Genomic DNA, 15,848 nt, shown 5'->3' with positions numbered 1-15,848 from the left:
GCTTTTACAACTAAAGGAAGTATTTTCTGTTCTTCGCTTTTCCAAAGCAAATCTCCATGCCAGTAGTTAAAATTCAGTAACGTAGATGATTACTTAGGTGAGGACTGGGCTTCTCCCATATCCATAGGTTTCGCTGCTGACTTACTAGCTAGATACTCACCACAAGCACTTGTCAGAGAAACAAGATTCAGCAGGAAGCCTCATCTGCACACAACTCATTTCACAACGCCCTTTAAACCCATCAGATGAAATTAAGGGCAATATTATCACAAATAATAATGTAAAAGGATTAGGAAAAAACCCTATAGAATAAACTAATACAGCACTTGATAACTATTTTCTTACTTTCATAAAGAATAATTACAGAAATAATAATTTTACTTTGTTCTTTCTCTAATTGCAAGATCAATCACTAGTCTCAGCTCTCTGAGACTGCCTGCAATAAATCTTTCATATTTTCAGTCCTGGATCACTAGGCAACGTGGAGCTTCCAAGAATGCAAATATTGCAAAACATACTTGATACTCTAATACGATGAAGCAAAATCAGACTTATACAGTTATTTCCATCATAATACTCATTCCTAACTCACAGTGAAAGAAACACCGTGCACACACACGAAAAAAACCCCAGCTCCAACTCATCTTTCCTGCTTGCCATCAACGTACCTTACAATCTAAAAAAATCAGATCATTAAGCTCTTTAAAAGCTGAAGTAGAAGAATGTCAAGCAGAACACTTTTTTTTCTGTGATAAAAACCCAAGATATTCCCGATTTTGTAAGACTTGTCTCAAGCTTGATTCAGCTTAGTGTCAAAGAAAGAGTGAATTCCACCAGAGCTGCTTAGCTAGTTCGGACAGTCCAGTTGCTAATGAAGACAAAAATTGGTGTAGAAGCCTACTTCTTGACTGAGAACCAACACAAGAGCATGGCAAGACAATCATACCTAGAGTATAAAACGCTCAAAGAGAGAAAATTTATATAATAGAGGGCTGCAGACACCACCAAACTGGCTCCTGTGTTTTCATCGAAGAGCAGAAGTAGCACCTGTCTGAATGCACAGAGTGCAACAGCACAGGGAGGAAAGGGAATGTATTCAGCTACAAAGCATACATCTTACGTGTGTGATGGCCAGCAGAACAGCTAGCTGGCCAAAACCAAAGACATGAGGTAAAAATGGGCATTTTCAGGGATGAACAGTTTGCCCACAGGAACCATTCTGAAAGCAGAGAAAGGTTCAAATACCAACACAAACTGTGTCTTTTGTGGGTTCCCTTTATATGTTAATTAAAGCATAAATCTGGATGCTAAGGAGATGCAATGTTTTCACACTTTCTGTTGCAGTAGGAAAAATTAAATAAGAGCCTACAACAATATTAACATAAAAAACAGCAGAAACTTGAGCATTAAGTCAATGTATAGATTTGCTCCAAAGGAGCAATACGTTATTAACAACAAACATCACACCTACAAACTCTGAACAAGCGAACTAGCTTATTTCTGCAGATCACTGTACTGGGGGGGTCTGACACCAATCACTTCCAATAAGAACGAGGAACAGTTGCAAAATTGGAAAAGAAAAAAAGCGCAACATCATGATATCACGTTGCTTTTAATCAATACAAGCAGTCTGTTAAATCTAGAATGAAAGGCATGGAACATAATCCATTGCTCTAGGCAGGAGTTAGCCAACGTTATTTGGTGTTGAATTTCTTTCCAGATGGTTTACACGTACTTTGTATATGAGAAAGAAAAGAAAAAAACAAAACAAAACATGCAAGAGGCATGCTTTTCACCAGAGGAAAGAATCTGCCAAAGGATTTCCAGGAAAATAAACTGATGAAAACTACTCCCTCCAACCTGAAATCCTATGACATAAAATTCACTAAAAATTAGACTCCTAGCTCCATCACTAAATAAGTAGCTTGACAGTTTACCAATTCCAACAATTTGAACTTAAGATAAGCTAACATAAGTATCTTCTTTGCAGCTACCTAACATCTGTAAACATGTCTATATGTGCACCATAACCAATGAAAAGGTTAGTTTAACTCAAGTATAAAGAAAAATTTAACAGATGCAAGCAAATACCAAGGGGTGCTTCCCCTTTGCGGGGAGATCTCTGAACACAGTGATCTACCTTCACAGGTCTGAGAACACCAACAGGTTGTTTCTCCTGGATTTCCAAAGGGTACAGTCTGCTCCTCCACTGAACTCCACGGACTTGTCTGGGAATTATCAACAGAGTGAAAGAAATGTTTCTGCAAAAGGAGAAGTTAGCCAAGAAAGCTCTTTGGCAAATAGAAAAGACTACTGGGGAGAGTGCCTGATGTTTAAGGGTCCCAAGAGGGCGAGCAACAGCAATACTTCTTCCTTTAAAGCAAATCTATATGGAAATAAGAGCCTTCCCAATAATCTGCAGTATACAGTTTACCCAAAGAATGCAGTTAAAAACTTAAAATGAAAACAGCTCCTATCGTCCAAATGAAGTGCAGCGGCTGGTTGCCTATTAGTAAGCACAAACCCAATGCCAGGATGGCACCACCAGCCACATCATGAGGTTTCTAGAGGCTCTCTATTCATGGTTGTGAAAGTTCCTGGATAGATTGACCCTCCCATATAATTGCTCCATATTACCCATAGGAACAAAGTTAAATGAACTGAGAAGGGCAGGCCTTACAGTAAGTCATTATCAGTAACCACAACTGTCAGAACAATTCCAGTAACTTACTAATGGACTATATCGGCATTTCCTCAAATTTTACATGCTGCCTGCAGAACTAGCATTCAGCAGGAGTGCCGTTTTCATTATTTCCTCTGGTTTAAAACATATAATTTAGATCATAACTCTAACTAGAAGGAAAAACACTCAAAACCAAGCAACACAGCCTTTGATATCCAACAGTGATCCGTTGAAAAATGAGATCTACCAAGACAACCTACCGTTACTGATTTGTTGGGCACACACAGACAAGGTATATGCACAACTTACAACAAAGACACCTGCACGGTAACAAAACAGACTGTGCCACTTTTCTAGCTCAGTGGCTTTTGACTAAAGGTAGCCAAAGCTAAAACAATTGTACTACTACTCACACACTCCTAAAGTAACCAAGAAGAGAGAACGTGTTCCAGAAGAACCCCATCACATAAACAACTTTGTAATTAATATCTTTTTCATTTCCAGTGAAGCTAACACAGAAATGAAGTGAGAGTTATCCCTAGGATGACAACCCAATTTTAATTTAGTATGAAACCTAAAATACACACTGACAGAAATGCATTCTGCTTCCTAACTGTATTTTCACCTGCTGCGGTTTTGAGGGTTTGTTGGGTAGATGTAGAAAGCTATATGGCTTTCATCCAGGATTTGGTCGAAGTACCTAATGTTACAACTATCTACCTGCCTGTTTATTAAGTTTAAGAAAATGATTCTTAAAACTGCATAGTTAACTATACAACATAATGAACACCTGTGGTTCAAAATTTAAAGCACACATCACATTTAAACCAGCTGCAATCCAAATTCAGGATGCACTTCATTAGCGGGTGAAGATCTCAACATTTTTCTTGCGACCCAATTTCACTGTGTTCTTAGGCTTGTCTTTTCATCTAAGACTGAACAAGATGCATTCTTCCAGAAGTGCGACTATACTCAATATAAACAAGCCTCTCAAGTGAGAGGAAAGCACTCTGCATCTTTCACTTGACAACAAAACTAAGGTACTTGAAAGGTTCTAAGCAAAATTGAATTATCAGGCTAAAATAGGCATGCTTTAGTGAGAATTTGGATCTAGTTCTGCTTCCCATCATAGATTTGATAGAAAGTAGCTATCCTCAGCAGATGGTAGTCGATGCTTTTTATCAAACCACTGGTAAAGCAACACACTAAGATATCTGCATCGCCTACCATTCAGCAGCCAGGAATGATAAGAACCTCATTCTGATGCATTAGTACTGAAGTTCAAATTAAATAAACTCAAGAATGATATTTATACAGTAACGTGATAACTTTCCACAGGTATACTCCGCATTTGAGAAAAATGGAACTAATCACTATTTAACGTATCCATACACACCAAATGAAATTCAGCAGCTTGTTTTTACTGGAGGTTCCAATAACAAATAATGAGCAAGCACTTCTGACCTTAAAGAAGAATGAAGTACACAGCCACACTGACAAAAAAAAAAAGACATGCCTCATTAGAGTAAGTGATTCTCAGATTCCACAAAAGAAGTTCTATCAAACTCCATAATCATTGATTCTGTTCAAAAGATGCACCTACTTTTCCAAACCAACCCATGTAAGAAGGATTTCAGTACTTGTCAAAGTCCTAATTTCAATACAGACCTTGGGGTGGGGAGGCTGGGAAGCTGTCCTAGTTAAGAAATGGTGTTGAAAGGAAAGCTAAAAACAAATAAAACATGCACTGACTTGTTTATTTCTGAAATAAGCAAGAAACTTCAGAAGCAAACACAGAGCTCTGAAGTCTGAAGTCTGGTTTTACATCCCTCCCTCTCCCCAAATCAAGGGCATAGTGTTGCTCCTGAGGTAAAGCCCAGAACCAAGAACCAGAGCCGAGTTTTAGTCCCAGCCACTCTTTTTCCGTGACACATTCAAGCAATCTTTCACACTACATTGCGAGGGTTTGTTCCTCAGTTTCTGCAGACAGCCATAAAGACCTAGGACAGTTTCGGTAGCCTTTTTCCCAGTGGGTACATTGAAGTTCATGCATAAACCTTCACATTTTATACAGATCAAAAGCAAACAATGAGTTTGAGGTTTAGCGCTAACACTTGTGTGACCCATCCTTTGTCACCTGGATAATGTAATTTTGTACTGGAAGTTAAAAAGGAAGTCCCAGATTAAATTTTGTGCATGTGTGTAGTGGGTTTGTTGTTGGTTTGGTTTTTTTTGTTTGGTGTGCCCTGTCCCCCCCGCCTTTCTTCAAATATCATTCATTTTGGACATACTGAGGTATAAAAATACCACAACAGTCATCAATGTCAGGGAAATCACTGATTACAGTATTTCTCAAACCAAACTATAAGGATAGCGTGCAAATAAACCTTGTGAGATGAATATAACATTTGGTTTAGTGTTTTGGGGTAGGTTTGGTTTTTTAAGTCCTAAATACAGCACAGGAAGATGAAAAGCACTAGTTGACTTAACTCTAATGAAGCTCAAGCTATTTTTAAAGGTAGAACCTCTTTTAAATCCTGAAGTGCTTGGATGATTTTCATGTTCTTTTATTAAGTTATTTATAAATAATAACAATACCCAGGAGAGCATCTTTCTTCATTGCCTGCAAGCTTTGAACCTCCCCAAATTATCATTAAACTACTTCAATAAGTTGCTCATGCAGTCACATAATTAGTCACATAACAAGCAGCGAAGCTTCTTTTTTTCCAGAAGACATGAACTGTCTCCCTCATTGAGCAGTATTTACTATTAAAATGAGAAAACAGGTAAGTTGTGCTCAGTCTGGTGTTGCAGTTAAGTACATGATTATGTTTGTATTCAGTCTGGGACTGTTAAAGGGGAGCTGATGCAGCCACTTATGAAGTGGCTTTGAGTCGTTCTGCCATGAATCTTCAAGAGACAGAGGTTCTGCCAGCAGGCCTGGAGATAAAATTTGTTCAATCCCATGCAGAGGTTAGGCTAAAGAAAGGACTCCCTGATGCATAACTGCAATTGAGAAAACTCTACAGCAATAGGAGACAGAGCAGAAAGAAAAAATAGAATCATATTTTGAAATAGGATTACAGTACATGTTGTGCATCTTTAAGTAAGCTTTTGCGATACCAAAAATCCTGCTTTGTTAAAATCCCTTCTTTGAAAACCATTTTATATGCGCTGCTGCTCCCAAAAAGTCTGTGTTACGGACTTTAAACGGTAAGCCAGTCAGCAAGGTAATTCCCACAGTCATCCTGACAGGCTAGCTGAGGCACCAGGTCACACTTAATGCAATAGTTTCCCAAACTTCCTTACTCCAGAAATTAAGAAAGTCAGTCAACAGTATTTGGAAACATAGTGACACACCATTGCCAGAGCTCTTGCAATTAATGGCCAGCAGAGAAACATTTTAACCTAGATCACACAATCTCTCCTTGCACTGTGCCTTCCACTTCAACAGACAGAGTGCTGCAGCCTTCCATCACTACTGCACAGCAACTCTGTCGCCAAATTAAATCGTACTCGGTGCTTCTTGGCAAACAGTCCAAATGAAGGCCATGGAGAGCATGTATTGTCCCTTCAGAGCAGATCTGTTTTGGTTTTTTCATAACTGCTACAAAACAAATAATATTACTCATTATCAAGTGCTGCTTCAGTTAAAATCTGTGTTTAAATTAAGAGAACGGAGCAACAAGAACACTGCATTCTGCTTTGACACAAACAACCACCAAGTTTAATTTACAGGCGAGCTTTGCAATTAAAAAAGAAAAAAAAAAACAACCCTCACTGGGCCTGACTAAAGTGGAACTCAGCAGTTCTGAGACTGCAGAGCAGGCAGCCAGCAGGCACCCAGGGAAGATGCTCATCACACTCCTCCCTCCCTGCTGTTTCCCCAACCACCTTGGGAAGGCAAAAAGAATTGGTGAATTAGCTGTTTTTTCTACAGTCTCTTTCTTTCCAAGAGAAGATGAAGGAGATGCAGTGGCAAACAATGTGTCAGCCGGAGCAGTTACTGCTCAGGCATCTGCCTGTCCTTCCCCTGCAACTGGAGGCAAGGGAGCGGATGGATGGGGAGACAACAGCAATTCCCTGGTTTTAATCCAGTACTGAAGGTCCACTGAAATCCACAGGAACCTGTGCAGCAACAGCACAGTGAATGGAAATCAGTGTGCAATGCAGAGAACCGGGATAATGAAAGAAAAGGAAATTAAATTAAGGCAGAAAACTGGTAGCTTTTCACTCAGAAAATCAACACACCTGTAATCAAAAACTCTGCAAGATGTCTCTGCATCTCATTAGGCTGACTTTTCCGTGTAAATCAGTACTGAAGTGAAAATTTGTAAGCAACATCAGTATTTAGAGGAAAAACAGTCAATAAGTCACCCCCTCTATTAAGATCTGGACTGTATTACGAACAAAGTTTGAAAGCAGTTTCCCGGTGATTATTCTCTACTGAATGTGGCCATTTCTGCCCAAACAACAACAGGAAATTTGAAATAGGTCTGCTGAAAAATGAAATGCTATAATAATAGTAATAAAAATACTTAGTACTCCAGAGTACTTCACATACATGAAGTACTGCACAAACATTAATTTATCCTAATTATTTCCATGAATCAGGTATGTATTATTAATGGCACCATTACACAACTGCTGCAGATTCCAGTTATTTCTTTTGCTCACTTCTCTTACTCTTCTTTTCTCTTCCACACCCAGAACACATCCCTCTCTCATTTGTTTGCTCTCCTTTCCTCCTTCAAAGTTTCTCATCCACCTACTCTGGTACCCCTACCCTGTTCCCAATGCTAAACAAACACACACAGGGGTGTTTCAAGCCCTCAGCTAGCCTGAACACTTTGAGCAGGTTCATCTCATCTACCTGCATCACTCACACCTGATACTCTTCAGCTGAAAATGTTTTTACCAGATAAACACAGCTAATGGTATCTGCACCAGCACCTGCTTCACCACCAGCCACTTCTTTTGGAAATGGACAAGCAGTCTAAGCAGTCTAGTTTTCACTAGTTTTACAAGGAATTCATCATAGAAAATAAAATCTCTAATTTCTATCTAAACCTTGGAAGCTTTCATCAATTTTTACACAAATTCATTGGTATCACCTGATATGATGTCATTCACAGACAATGCAGGTACTAACACGAGGGAAATTTTCACTTGCATACAGATGCGATATTGCAAATTTAATCAAACACATTAGTCCCTTCTTTGCTGACTTAAAGACTATAACTCACCAGTAACTGCAGAATTTCTCAGGGCAAACACTAAGTTCACAGGACTCTTTCCTCTGAGGCAGCACTTTTCAGAACAGTTTTTAAAATGCTAAGCTAAATCTATTCATCAAAATTGTCTTCTTTAGATGGAAAACAGTATTACAAGAAAAAGGATGACTTGTTTACCTCCCTAGCCAAAAGCATATGAACAGAACAGATGAGACAAACACCTTTAGTGAATGGCACAGACCCAAGAAAACAAGCATTCAAAAATCAATTGCAACCATGACCATGCCAGATTTGGTGGTACTTTAAGCATCTGACATGCCAAAAGATCTGAGGTATTAGGTAAAAATATTAACAGGGCATTGATATTTGACAATACCTGTCTTCCAGCCTCATTTTAATTAACAGGTGTTAAAACTTTTATTAAAAAATTCTCTCCAGAGGTAGGTAAAACTATCCTTGAATTATCTGTATAAAAGTTAAGGAAGAAACTGAGCAACTTGGAAACTTTACGCCTCCTATCCACAGTCAATAACATTTCTTGAAAAACCTCCTTTCCCAATAAAGCTCAGAATCAGCTGATTTATAGAATGAATTGAACCAGCAGCAAAGCTTTCAGCTGAAGAGAGAACACCACAATATGCTTTCTCCAAGCCTCCCAGAACAGGGGTGCAGCAGCGCGGAGCCCTGCATGCCCCAGCCCGAGCGCTGCCCTGGCAGCACCGTGATCCTAACGTGAAAGTGCACAACATCGTGCCAGCAGCACTGACACAGCAGCCAGCCCCACCCAGTGTGGTGAATCCAAATGGATGCACGATCCTCATGGCTTAATGGATAGCAGGTTTATGTATTACAGGCAATGCTAGGGTTTGCACAGTGCTTCAGCTGTTGCAATCCCCTTGGTGCTTAATATAAGTTGGATCCTTTTATTCATCAAAATTCTGTACTTGCAGATTTTTTTACTTTCCCTCCTTTTTTACAATTACCTTCACATGTAAAATTCAGACAGATTCTCCTTCGTTTTTCTTCCAGAACAAGTGACATTCACAATATGACAGAAAAAGAAAAAGGCAGAGGTTCAGCTTCTCTCCAAAGTCCCTTCCAGATAAGAGGTTTCTGGCTCCAGTCTTCTTACTCCCAAGTGAGGTACCACCACAAACAATACTGCCTAGGGCTGCCAGCAGGCTTTTTAAAGAGCATTCACGGAAAACACCGCCAAAAGTAAATTCAAGTTTCTGCTTATCCTGTTCCACATGGTCATGCACAAAGAAAAAGGCTGACAGACAAGTCTGGTACTCTGTAGTGGGGTAATAGCTCATACACTCTCCATTATCAGATCATGGAATAAATATGTAATAGGTTAAAGTACTTAATACCATAAATTAAGAAGGGTCAAGACCAAGTGAACACTCTAATATTTGATACAAATACATAACGCCTGCACCGTAATTTCATTACTTTGCAGCATATAATAATACACTTGCAAAGTTTACGTTCCCATCTCCATTTTTCAAGCTCTATTCACAGGTTTCACAACTTTGCTAAAAATACATTGGTATTTTTACTGTTGTGTCTTTGTGCCGAGGTATATACATTCATCATGTAGTTCCATCAATCTAGCACCATGGTTTACTCCACTGCAAATATTCAGCATCAAATCACACAAAGTTTGTCAGCTTATCCTAGGAGTATGTTTGGTGTAATCTGCCAGCTCTTGGTGATTTCTTTTGCTAGCTTTTACAGCTTTTTGGCATTAATAGCTCGTTAACTGCTTTCTCTGAAGACAAATATGTTGAAACTCTTTAATAATTTCCTCCGCCAGTATCTCTTACTGATTCTCAATTCAAAAGTTTTCAATTTCTTGCAAGCTTTGAATCCTCGCCAAGGTTGTCTTCTACTTCTACACCAGATTTCTTCATACACCTTAGAGTTATCTCTACCTTGCAGTAGTATTCCATGATTAGTTCTAGCCCTGTTTCCTAAAGATTCCCAACTCACACTTACTTCTTGTTTTCTTATTCTCAGTGTCATGGGGTTTTTTTCTTTTAATACTTCACATTTTCAAATAATCATCTAGAAGATGCTCCTGAGAGTGCCTTATTTAACTGTATTTCTCATGCAATTTTAACCTAAAAACGCATTGGAGAGTTTAGCATGTTTAAAGAGATCAAAGCAATCAATGACTCAACAAACACTAGGCTCAAATTTTGAAGATATCTGCCAGATTATGTTCACAAAATGGTTTAAGTTTTCCTCTTTTCATTGTTTCAAGCTTTTCAAAACAGCGCACTCAGAGGAATGTCAGTTTCTTAGAAGTATATTTTACCACTCCAGAAATAATGTAGCCTTCTTTAACAAGATGCCAAATGCATAAAAGTATTTACCACCCCCCAACAAAAAACCCAAAGCAAACCACAAACCCCAAACACAACATCTAGAAAGAATCAGGTTTACTCAGATTAACTGACACTGATGCTTCAAAGCACAACATTTCAGGTAACATTCACCTCCATAACAGTAAGATTAAGGGTTTTTTCCCAGAAATTTACATTTCCTGATCACGTATGTTTAATAATAAATTCAACCTAACAAAAGTTGTAATTCAAGCTTTAAATCAATTAATTTCTAAGTTTTAAAGATACCAAAGAAAATTGAGGATGAAGTGGTGGTAAGCCACAATCGAAAAATTTGGTTTTAATTTCCTGTAAAAGCTTTTTATGCAGTTCTAGATAGAAGTTTAAGTTCTCTTTAAGAAAGCACATTTGAAAAAGCCACAGGTAAATTTTTTATTTATTTATTTCAAGTGAAAGCCTGCCCTCTTGTGCAAGACTGATGCGTAGCATGACTACAGTCAACACAGAGGCAGGAAAATCAGTGCTACTTCGTAACTACCTAAAATTTAAACATGAACCTTCCAGCGCTCTTCTACCCGAGTGTGCTGCTTTTGCTGAACCAGGAACGCACAAGGCAGCTACTCATAATCTAACGCCCTCTCTGCAACTGGAATAAGAAGAAAGTGCTTTCCATTTTGCTTGTTATCTCAGCCAATAAACTACGATCAACTGGCAAATATTTAAGTGCACGGGTAATTCTGGGATTAGTCTCGTTCATCCCCTTTCCCACTTACCCAGTAAAGACAAAAGGAAACAAAGGTTCTTCTGTCTGACTGACGAATAAAAGGGGAAGAACAGCTAAGCCAGTGGGACTTTCTGTTTTGCTTTTTAACCCTTATCCCAGTCAGTATACCATAAAGGCATCTACTTATGACAGGATGCCAAGCACGATGTGTGAGTCACAAGTGAATTGCAAAAGCCCACTGAAGACAATACACAGATGTCACTTAGTGTTGGCAAGATCCGAAAGTCAAAATCACTGAAAACTACCATGAGTACTACCTACTATATGTACTGCACAGTCAGCAGCACTAAATGTTTCCCCAGCTGCGTAAGTAGCAGCACTGTCACAGGATAGATTATGCAAGGCATTCATTGCAGACATATGTATCTACAAACAACGCTTTCATGCATACTTGAAATTAAGAAAGTTTCACCCTCCAGAAAAGTTAGGCACCTCCAACATAAGTAACAAATGACACCTACTTTCGAAGGTGTTCATGTTCCTTCAGGAATAGTTCTGTTCTTCTATTATTCACGCCAGACCCACTTTTATATGATCTAAAACCCAACGACAAAAGAAAACATAATCTCGGTAAGAGCTGTGAATTCAAGCAGTAACTTTTTTTGCTGTACGCAGAGCACAGATGAATAAGCTGTGCTGAGTATTCTCCTACAGGTGGGTTTCCACCTTCTCCCTCAGAGGACAGTCCCATCCCGTTGCTATAACAAACAATACAACTTACTCAATATCTTTTCGTACTGATCCCAACAGATTCTCCCTTTCTCGTATTGCTAAGAAGTTCGCTTTGGTTTTGTGGAATTCGTGCGTATAATCCTGTAATAACACAATTATTCCAAAATTAGGATTCTGAGATCAATTTAACACCATAATACACTCACGTAAGATGCAACCACCTTTTAAAATGTTAACTGTTCTCTAATACATAGTGCAGAACAACTTATGAAATGAACATCAAAAATGCTTGGAAGTTAATGCAAAGTATTCTTAAACCTCCCTGCTTTTACAGGAGTTGCTAACTTTTGATAGCTACAGCTAAAGTCACAGAGGGAAATCCATTGTAATTCCTCCCCAATCACATATATTTTCACCTTTCTGATTAATTACCATTTTGTGTTAGAATTTCCCATCACTGGTTGAATCAGAAACCCTAGTAAAACCTGCTTATTCGGTGTGGTAAAGATGTTCTTGGATTTATTTAAGTTACACCAGATGAAAAAAAAGTCTTTTCTGAACAATGAAGACTTCTTAATTTATTTTTTAATGTTGATGTTGCAATTTTACATCTGAAAACACTTAGGCAGCTAATACTTCTCAAAAACCAATTTAACTGGGAACCAAAACCATTGTAAAAATTCTTTTTCATATAAATGCTATGGCCTGTACAAAACACTATGCTTTTTACATTGTGTATTGCACAGACACTAAACAGATAATCAAACTGTACATGACCAGCCAACTAAAACATGCGTTTTTAACATTACTATGCCACAAAAGCATCACCAGTTTGAAGCATGGTTGATTTATAACACTAATTATCAGCTTTGGCCTTCACATTTCCTTCAACTACTTTTAGCAGTTTAGATGGTTTTACAACCGTTATTTTCTTAAGCGTGATGTTCCCTCTCATGTTGCTACGTGACAGACCACACAGACAAGGTAATTTATTACAGTAACTTTCCCCTTCTGCTATATAAAACACACCTACACAATAAGATAGCATGCTTTACTGTTCTTAGTTAGGTACTAGTCACCAGTGTGACATAAAAAATGCTGTTTTTTCAACTCAAGTTCACTAATTGTGGTGTCTGAAGAGAAGGAAAGTGAGATGGGATCGGCATTTAAATCTTCTGGCAAGACATTAAAACATGCTGTGATACCAGCACTGCTACTAATTATTCCAAACAACTCAACAAAATAAAAGCAAGGAGGACATGTGTTTGTTACCTGCAATATGTCTCTGTGACGCTGTAACGTATGCATCAGCGCAGCATTCAGGGACGGGACTCCTGCACTATTTGTGTATTCTGCCATTTTGTCATTTATTCCAGTAAGCTAGAGGAAGAAAAAACAACTCAAAAACATGAAACAGCTTATTCTTGCAAGAAAGTTACAACGCATAATTTGAAGGAGCAGCTTTAATGACAGGTGCATATGTACAGAAACACTCACCTAACACCCACACTAGTATTTCCTAACATTCATCACAGAAACTTGTACCGCAGTATTACCTAGATGCTGAAGTAAACCCACGGTAACTTGAGTTACCTTTCCCAGAAGTTGTTCAATCTCCACAGCCATGGTCTCAAACATTCTGTCCTGGCTTGATCCATTTAAGAGAGGAGTTGTGTCAGAACTAAGGAAAAAAAAGAGGAGGAGCAGTTACTGCAAAACACATCATCTTTTCACAAATGCAAGAAATAAGAAACACTAGTGTTAGGTGTTAGCAAACTCCACTACTCAAGTTTCCCAGAGGTATGAATTAAACTCAGAAAAATTACATTTTCCTATCATACATGCCTTTAACTCTTATATGAGCTAACGACATAGTATCACATGGCGGAAATATAGCCTCTCCATATCTTCCAAGACATGCCTGGACCAAAAACTTGTCTACTACCAGCATGTGTCTAGTACCAATGCACTTCTCTCCCAAATTTTTACGCTTAATTTATTTATTTATTGGCAGGACAGAGCACTGCACTATTAGCATGTTAAACCAACTACATAATTACACGTTAATAACACAGAGTCAGGACAACCCACTGACCTATTAAAGCAGTCAAGTGTCACACAGAGCAATACAAACCACACAATTTATTACAATTACAGTTTCATACAGTACACTTTCCCTATATGCTTTTAACGATCAAAAAAAACCCACAGTGAAAAGTCATATCTAAGCAACAGAAGCACAACACAGGGTATGCCAACCTGCAGAAGTATGACAACTAATACCTTTCAGAGACTACTCATTGCTTTCATAATCTACCATAAGTAGAGTAAGAGAAGTAATTTTTGCATAGAATGGCAAAAATAATTAAAACAATTAGATTACATAGCAAGTAACAGCACAGAGCCAGAAATAAGAGACTAGGACTCTGATCCATGGGTAACATGATTATTCTTGAGGTGTTTCCAGGCTTCCAGAACCAGAAATTCATGGAAAACGTTCAAAATGGATTCAATAACGAGATAAGTAAAAATATTAACATACATACATACAGTGGTCACATTCACAGCTGATACAGAGTGTTGGTACCCACAGTTAGTAAGCAAAGAATGACAGTTTTTAAAGGTTGTGCACAGGGACAGAGAAGTTGATAATTAGTGCTGTGGAACTGCAGGGAAGACCTCAACTCCAGCCCATAAACTAGACTCAAAAAGTTTTATCACATTAATTCTTGAGTCAAATGTGAATCTGTCTAAAGTGAACAGAAAGTATTTGTATATACGGACATGTGTATGTATTTATCTGGTTCATATACATGTATATATATATATATTACCGTTACTACTCATCTTAGGAGAAAGCCAGGAAGAAACAGGTAGCCAAGGGCTAGTCCCCTGGTCCAACCTTGAATCAGTCACAGCTGCTCATCGCTCCAGTTCCCTTAATATCAAAACAGGGATCACAAATACCATGCCAGCCCACCTGGGAGGCGTAAGGCTAAAGTCCCCTCATCCTGAAATCCCTGAAAACCTCCTGCTAGTTAAATACACAAGAAAAACTAGAAAATCAGCCAACGTAGCAAACATTAAAAAGCCCTATCGTTGGTTCACACGTTAACCCCACAGTTACAGACTGAAGTTTAAATTCAGCTTCCCTTAGTGATATATATGCTCCACCACAGCCCACACACCTAATTCATGTGCCAGTATCACTCAATATCGCATCAAGAGCAACAGCAGTGTCACAGCACCAAGAAATGCCGAAACCAACCTCTTAAGAGGCTAAGCATAAAAGCCACAGGTGGAACTAGCACCAAGTAAATGATAAAAAAGAACCGAGGACCAGGAGCAGCGTTTAAAACGTAAAGAAATGGGCTAGTACCTATACCTGTCGCGCCTTCCGTCTCGGGTGCTGCTGTAGCTGGTGCAGAGTTTGCTGAAGGAGACCAGCTTGAGGTCCAGCTCGTTCTCCAGCTGCCTCGCCTGCTTCCTGAGATCTGCACGGGGGGGCCAAGAGCGGGGGACAAGTCACAGACCAGCGCGGGGGCCCCAGGCCGGGGGGGGGGCGCGTTTTCGGGGGTCGCCTCCCAGCAGAGCCGGCACCCCCCGCCCCGCCGAGGGGAACCCCCCAGAGAGCGGGGGCCCGCACAGACGGGGCAGCACCCGCGCTGACGGCGGGGGCACGGCTGAGCACCCACCCACAGGCCCTGGCCCACACGGCCGGGAGGGCCCGGCGCCGGGTGGCGCCTCCCTCAGCGCGGGGCCTCCCGCGGCGGGGCTCGGCCGGGAGCCGCCGCCTCATGGTTGAGGGGCCGGCGGGGGTACCGCCAGTCCAGAGAGAGCCCCGGCAGCGGTCCCGGCTGGACCGTGCCCTAGGAGAGCCCCGCGGCGCTCAGCCGCCCCGTCCCCGCCACCCCCAGGCCCCACTCGCCTTCCCAGTAGTTGCTGCTCCCGGCCGCCATCTTTGTTGTCCAACGTCAGCCGCGGCCCAGCGAGACCGCACCGCCGAGAGGGGCGGGCCAGAGCGTCTGCCCGGAAGCGCGGCGCCCGCCGGGACGGGTGAACCTCCCGCCACAGCGCCCCCCAGCGGCGGCAATCTGCCCCCCGTGCAGCGCCTCGCACCGCGG

At 40.3% G+C, this 15,848-nt stretch overlaps 1 protein-coding gene across 2 annotated transcripts in view; it reads right to left on the bottom strand.

Moving 5' to 3' along the window:
- The window catches only part of GOSR1 (golgi SNAP receptor complex member 1), a 33,916-nt gene extending 18,182 nt beyond the window's left edge, over positions 1-15,734 (bottom strand). Inside the window, exons 1-6 of one of the 2 annotated variants that reach the window (XM_040616959.1) lie at positions 15,653-15,734; positions 15,104-15,218; positions 13,318-13,405; positions 12,997-13,104; positions 11,774-11,865; positions 11,514-11,588 (exon numbers count right to left, since the gene is read on the bottom strand). In XM_040616959.1, the coding sequence (XP_040472893.1) occupies positions 11,514-11,588; positions 11,774-11,865; positions 12,997-13,104; positions 13,318-13,405; positions 15,104-15,218; positions 15,653-15,683 (509 nt within the window). In that variant the 5' untranslated portion in view covers positions 15,684-15,734. The remainder of the gene's footprint in view (positions 1-11,513; positions 11,589-11,773; positions 11,866-12,996; positions 13,105-13,317; positions 13,406-15,103; positions 15,219-15,652) is intronic. The other variant, XM_040616966.1, reaches the window with a different exon arrangement.
- Between the last annotated feature and the right edge of the window lie 114 nt (positions 15,735-15,848).

The sequence above is a fragment of the Falco naumanni genome, chromosome 1, assembly GCF_017639655.2.
Source record: "Falco naumanni isolate bFalNau1 chromosome 1, bFalNau1.pat, whole genome shotgun sequence".
In the NCBI taxonomy this organism is placed as follows: domain Eukaryota; kingdom Metazoa; phylum Chordata; class Aves; order Falconiformes; family Falconidae; genus Falco; species Falco naumanni.
The sequence above is the reverse complement of the archived record's forward strand: the minus strand, read 5'-3'. Positions and strand labels throughout refer to the sequence as shown.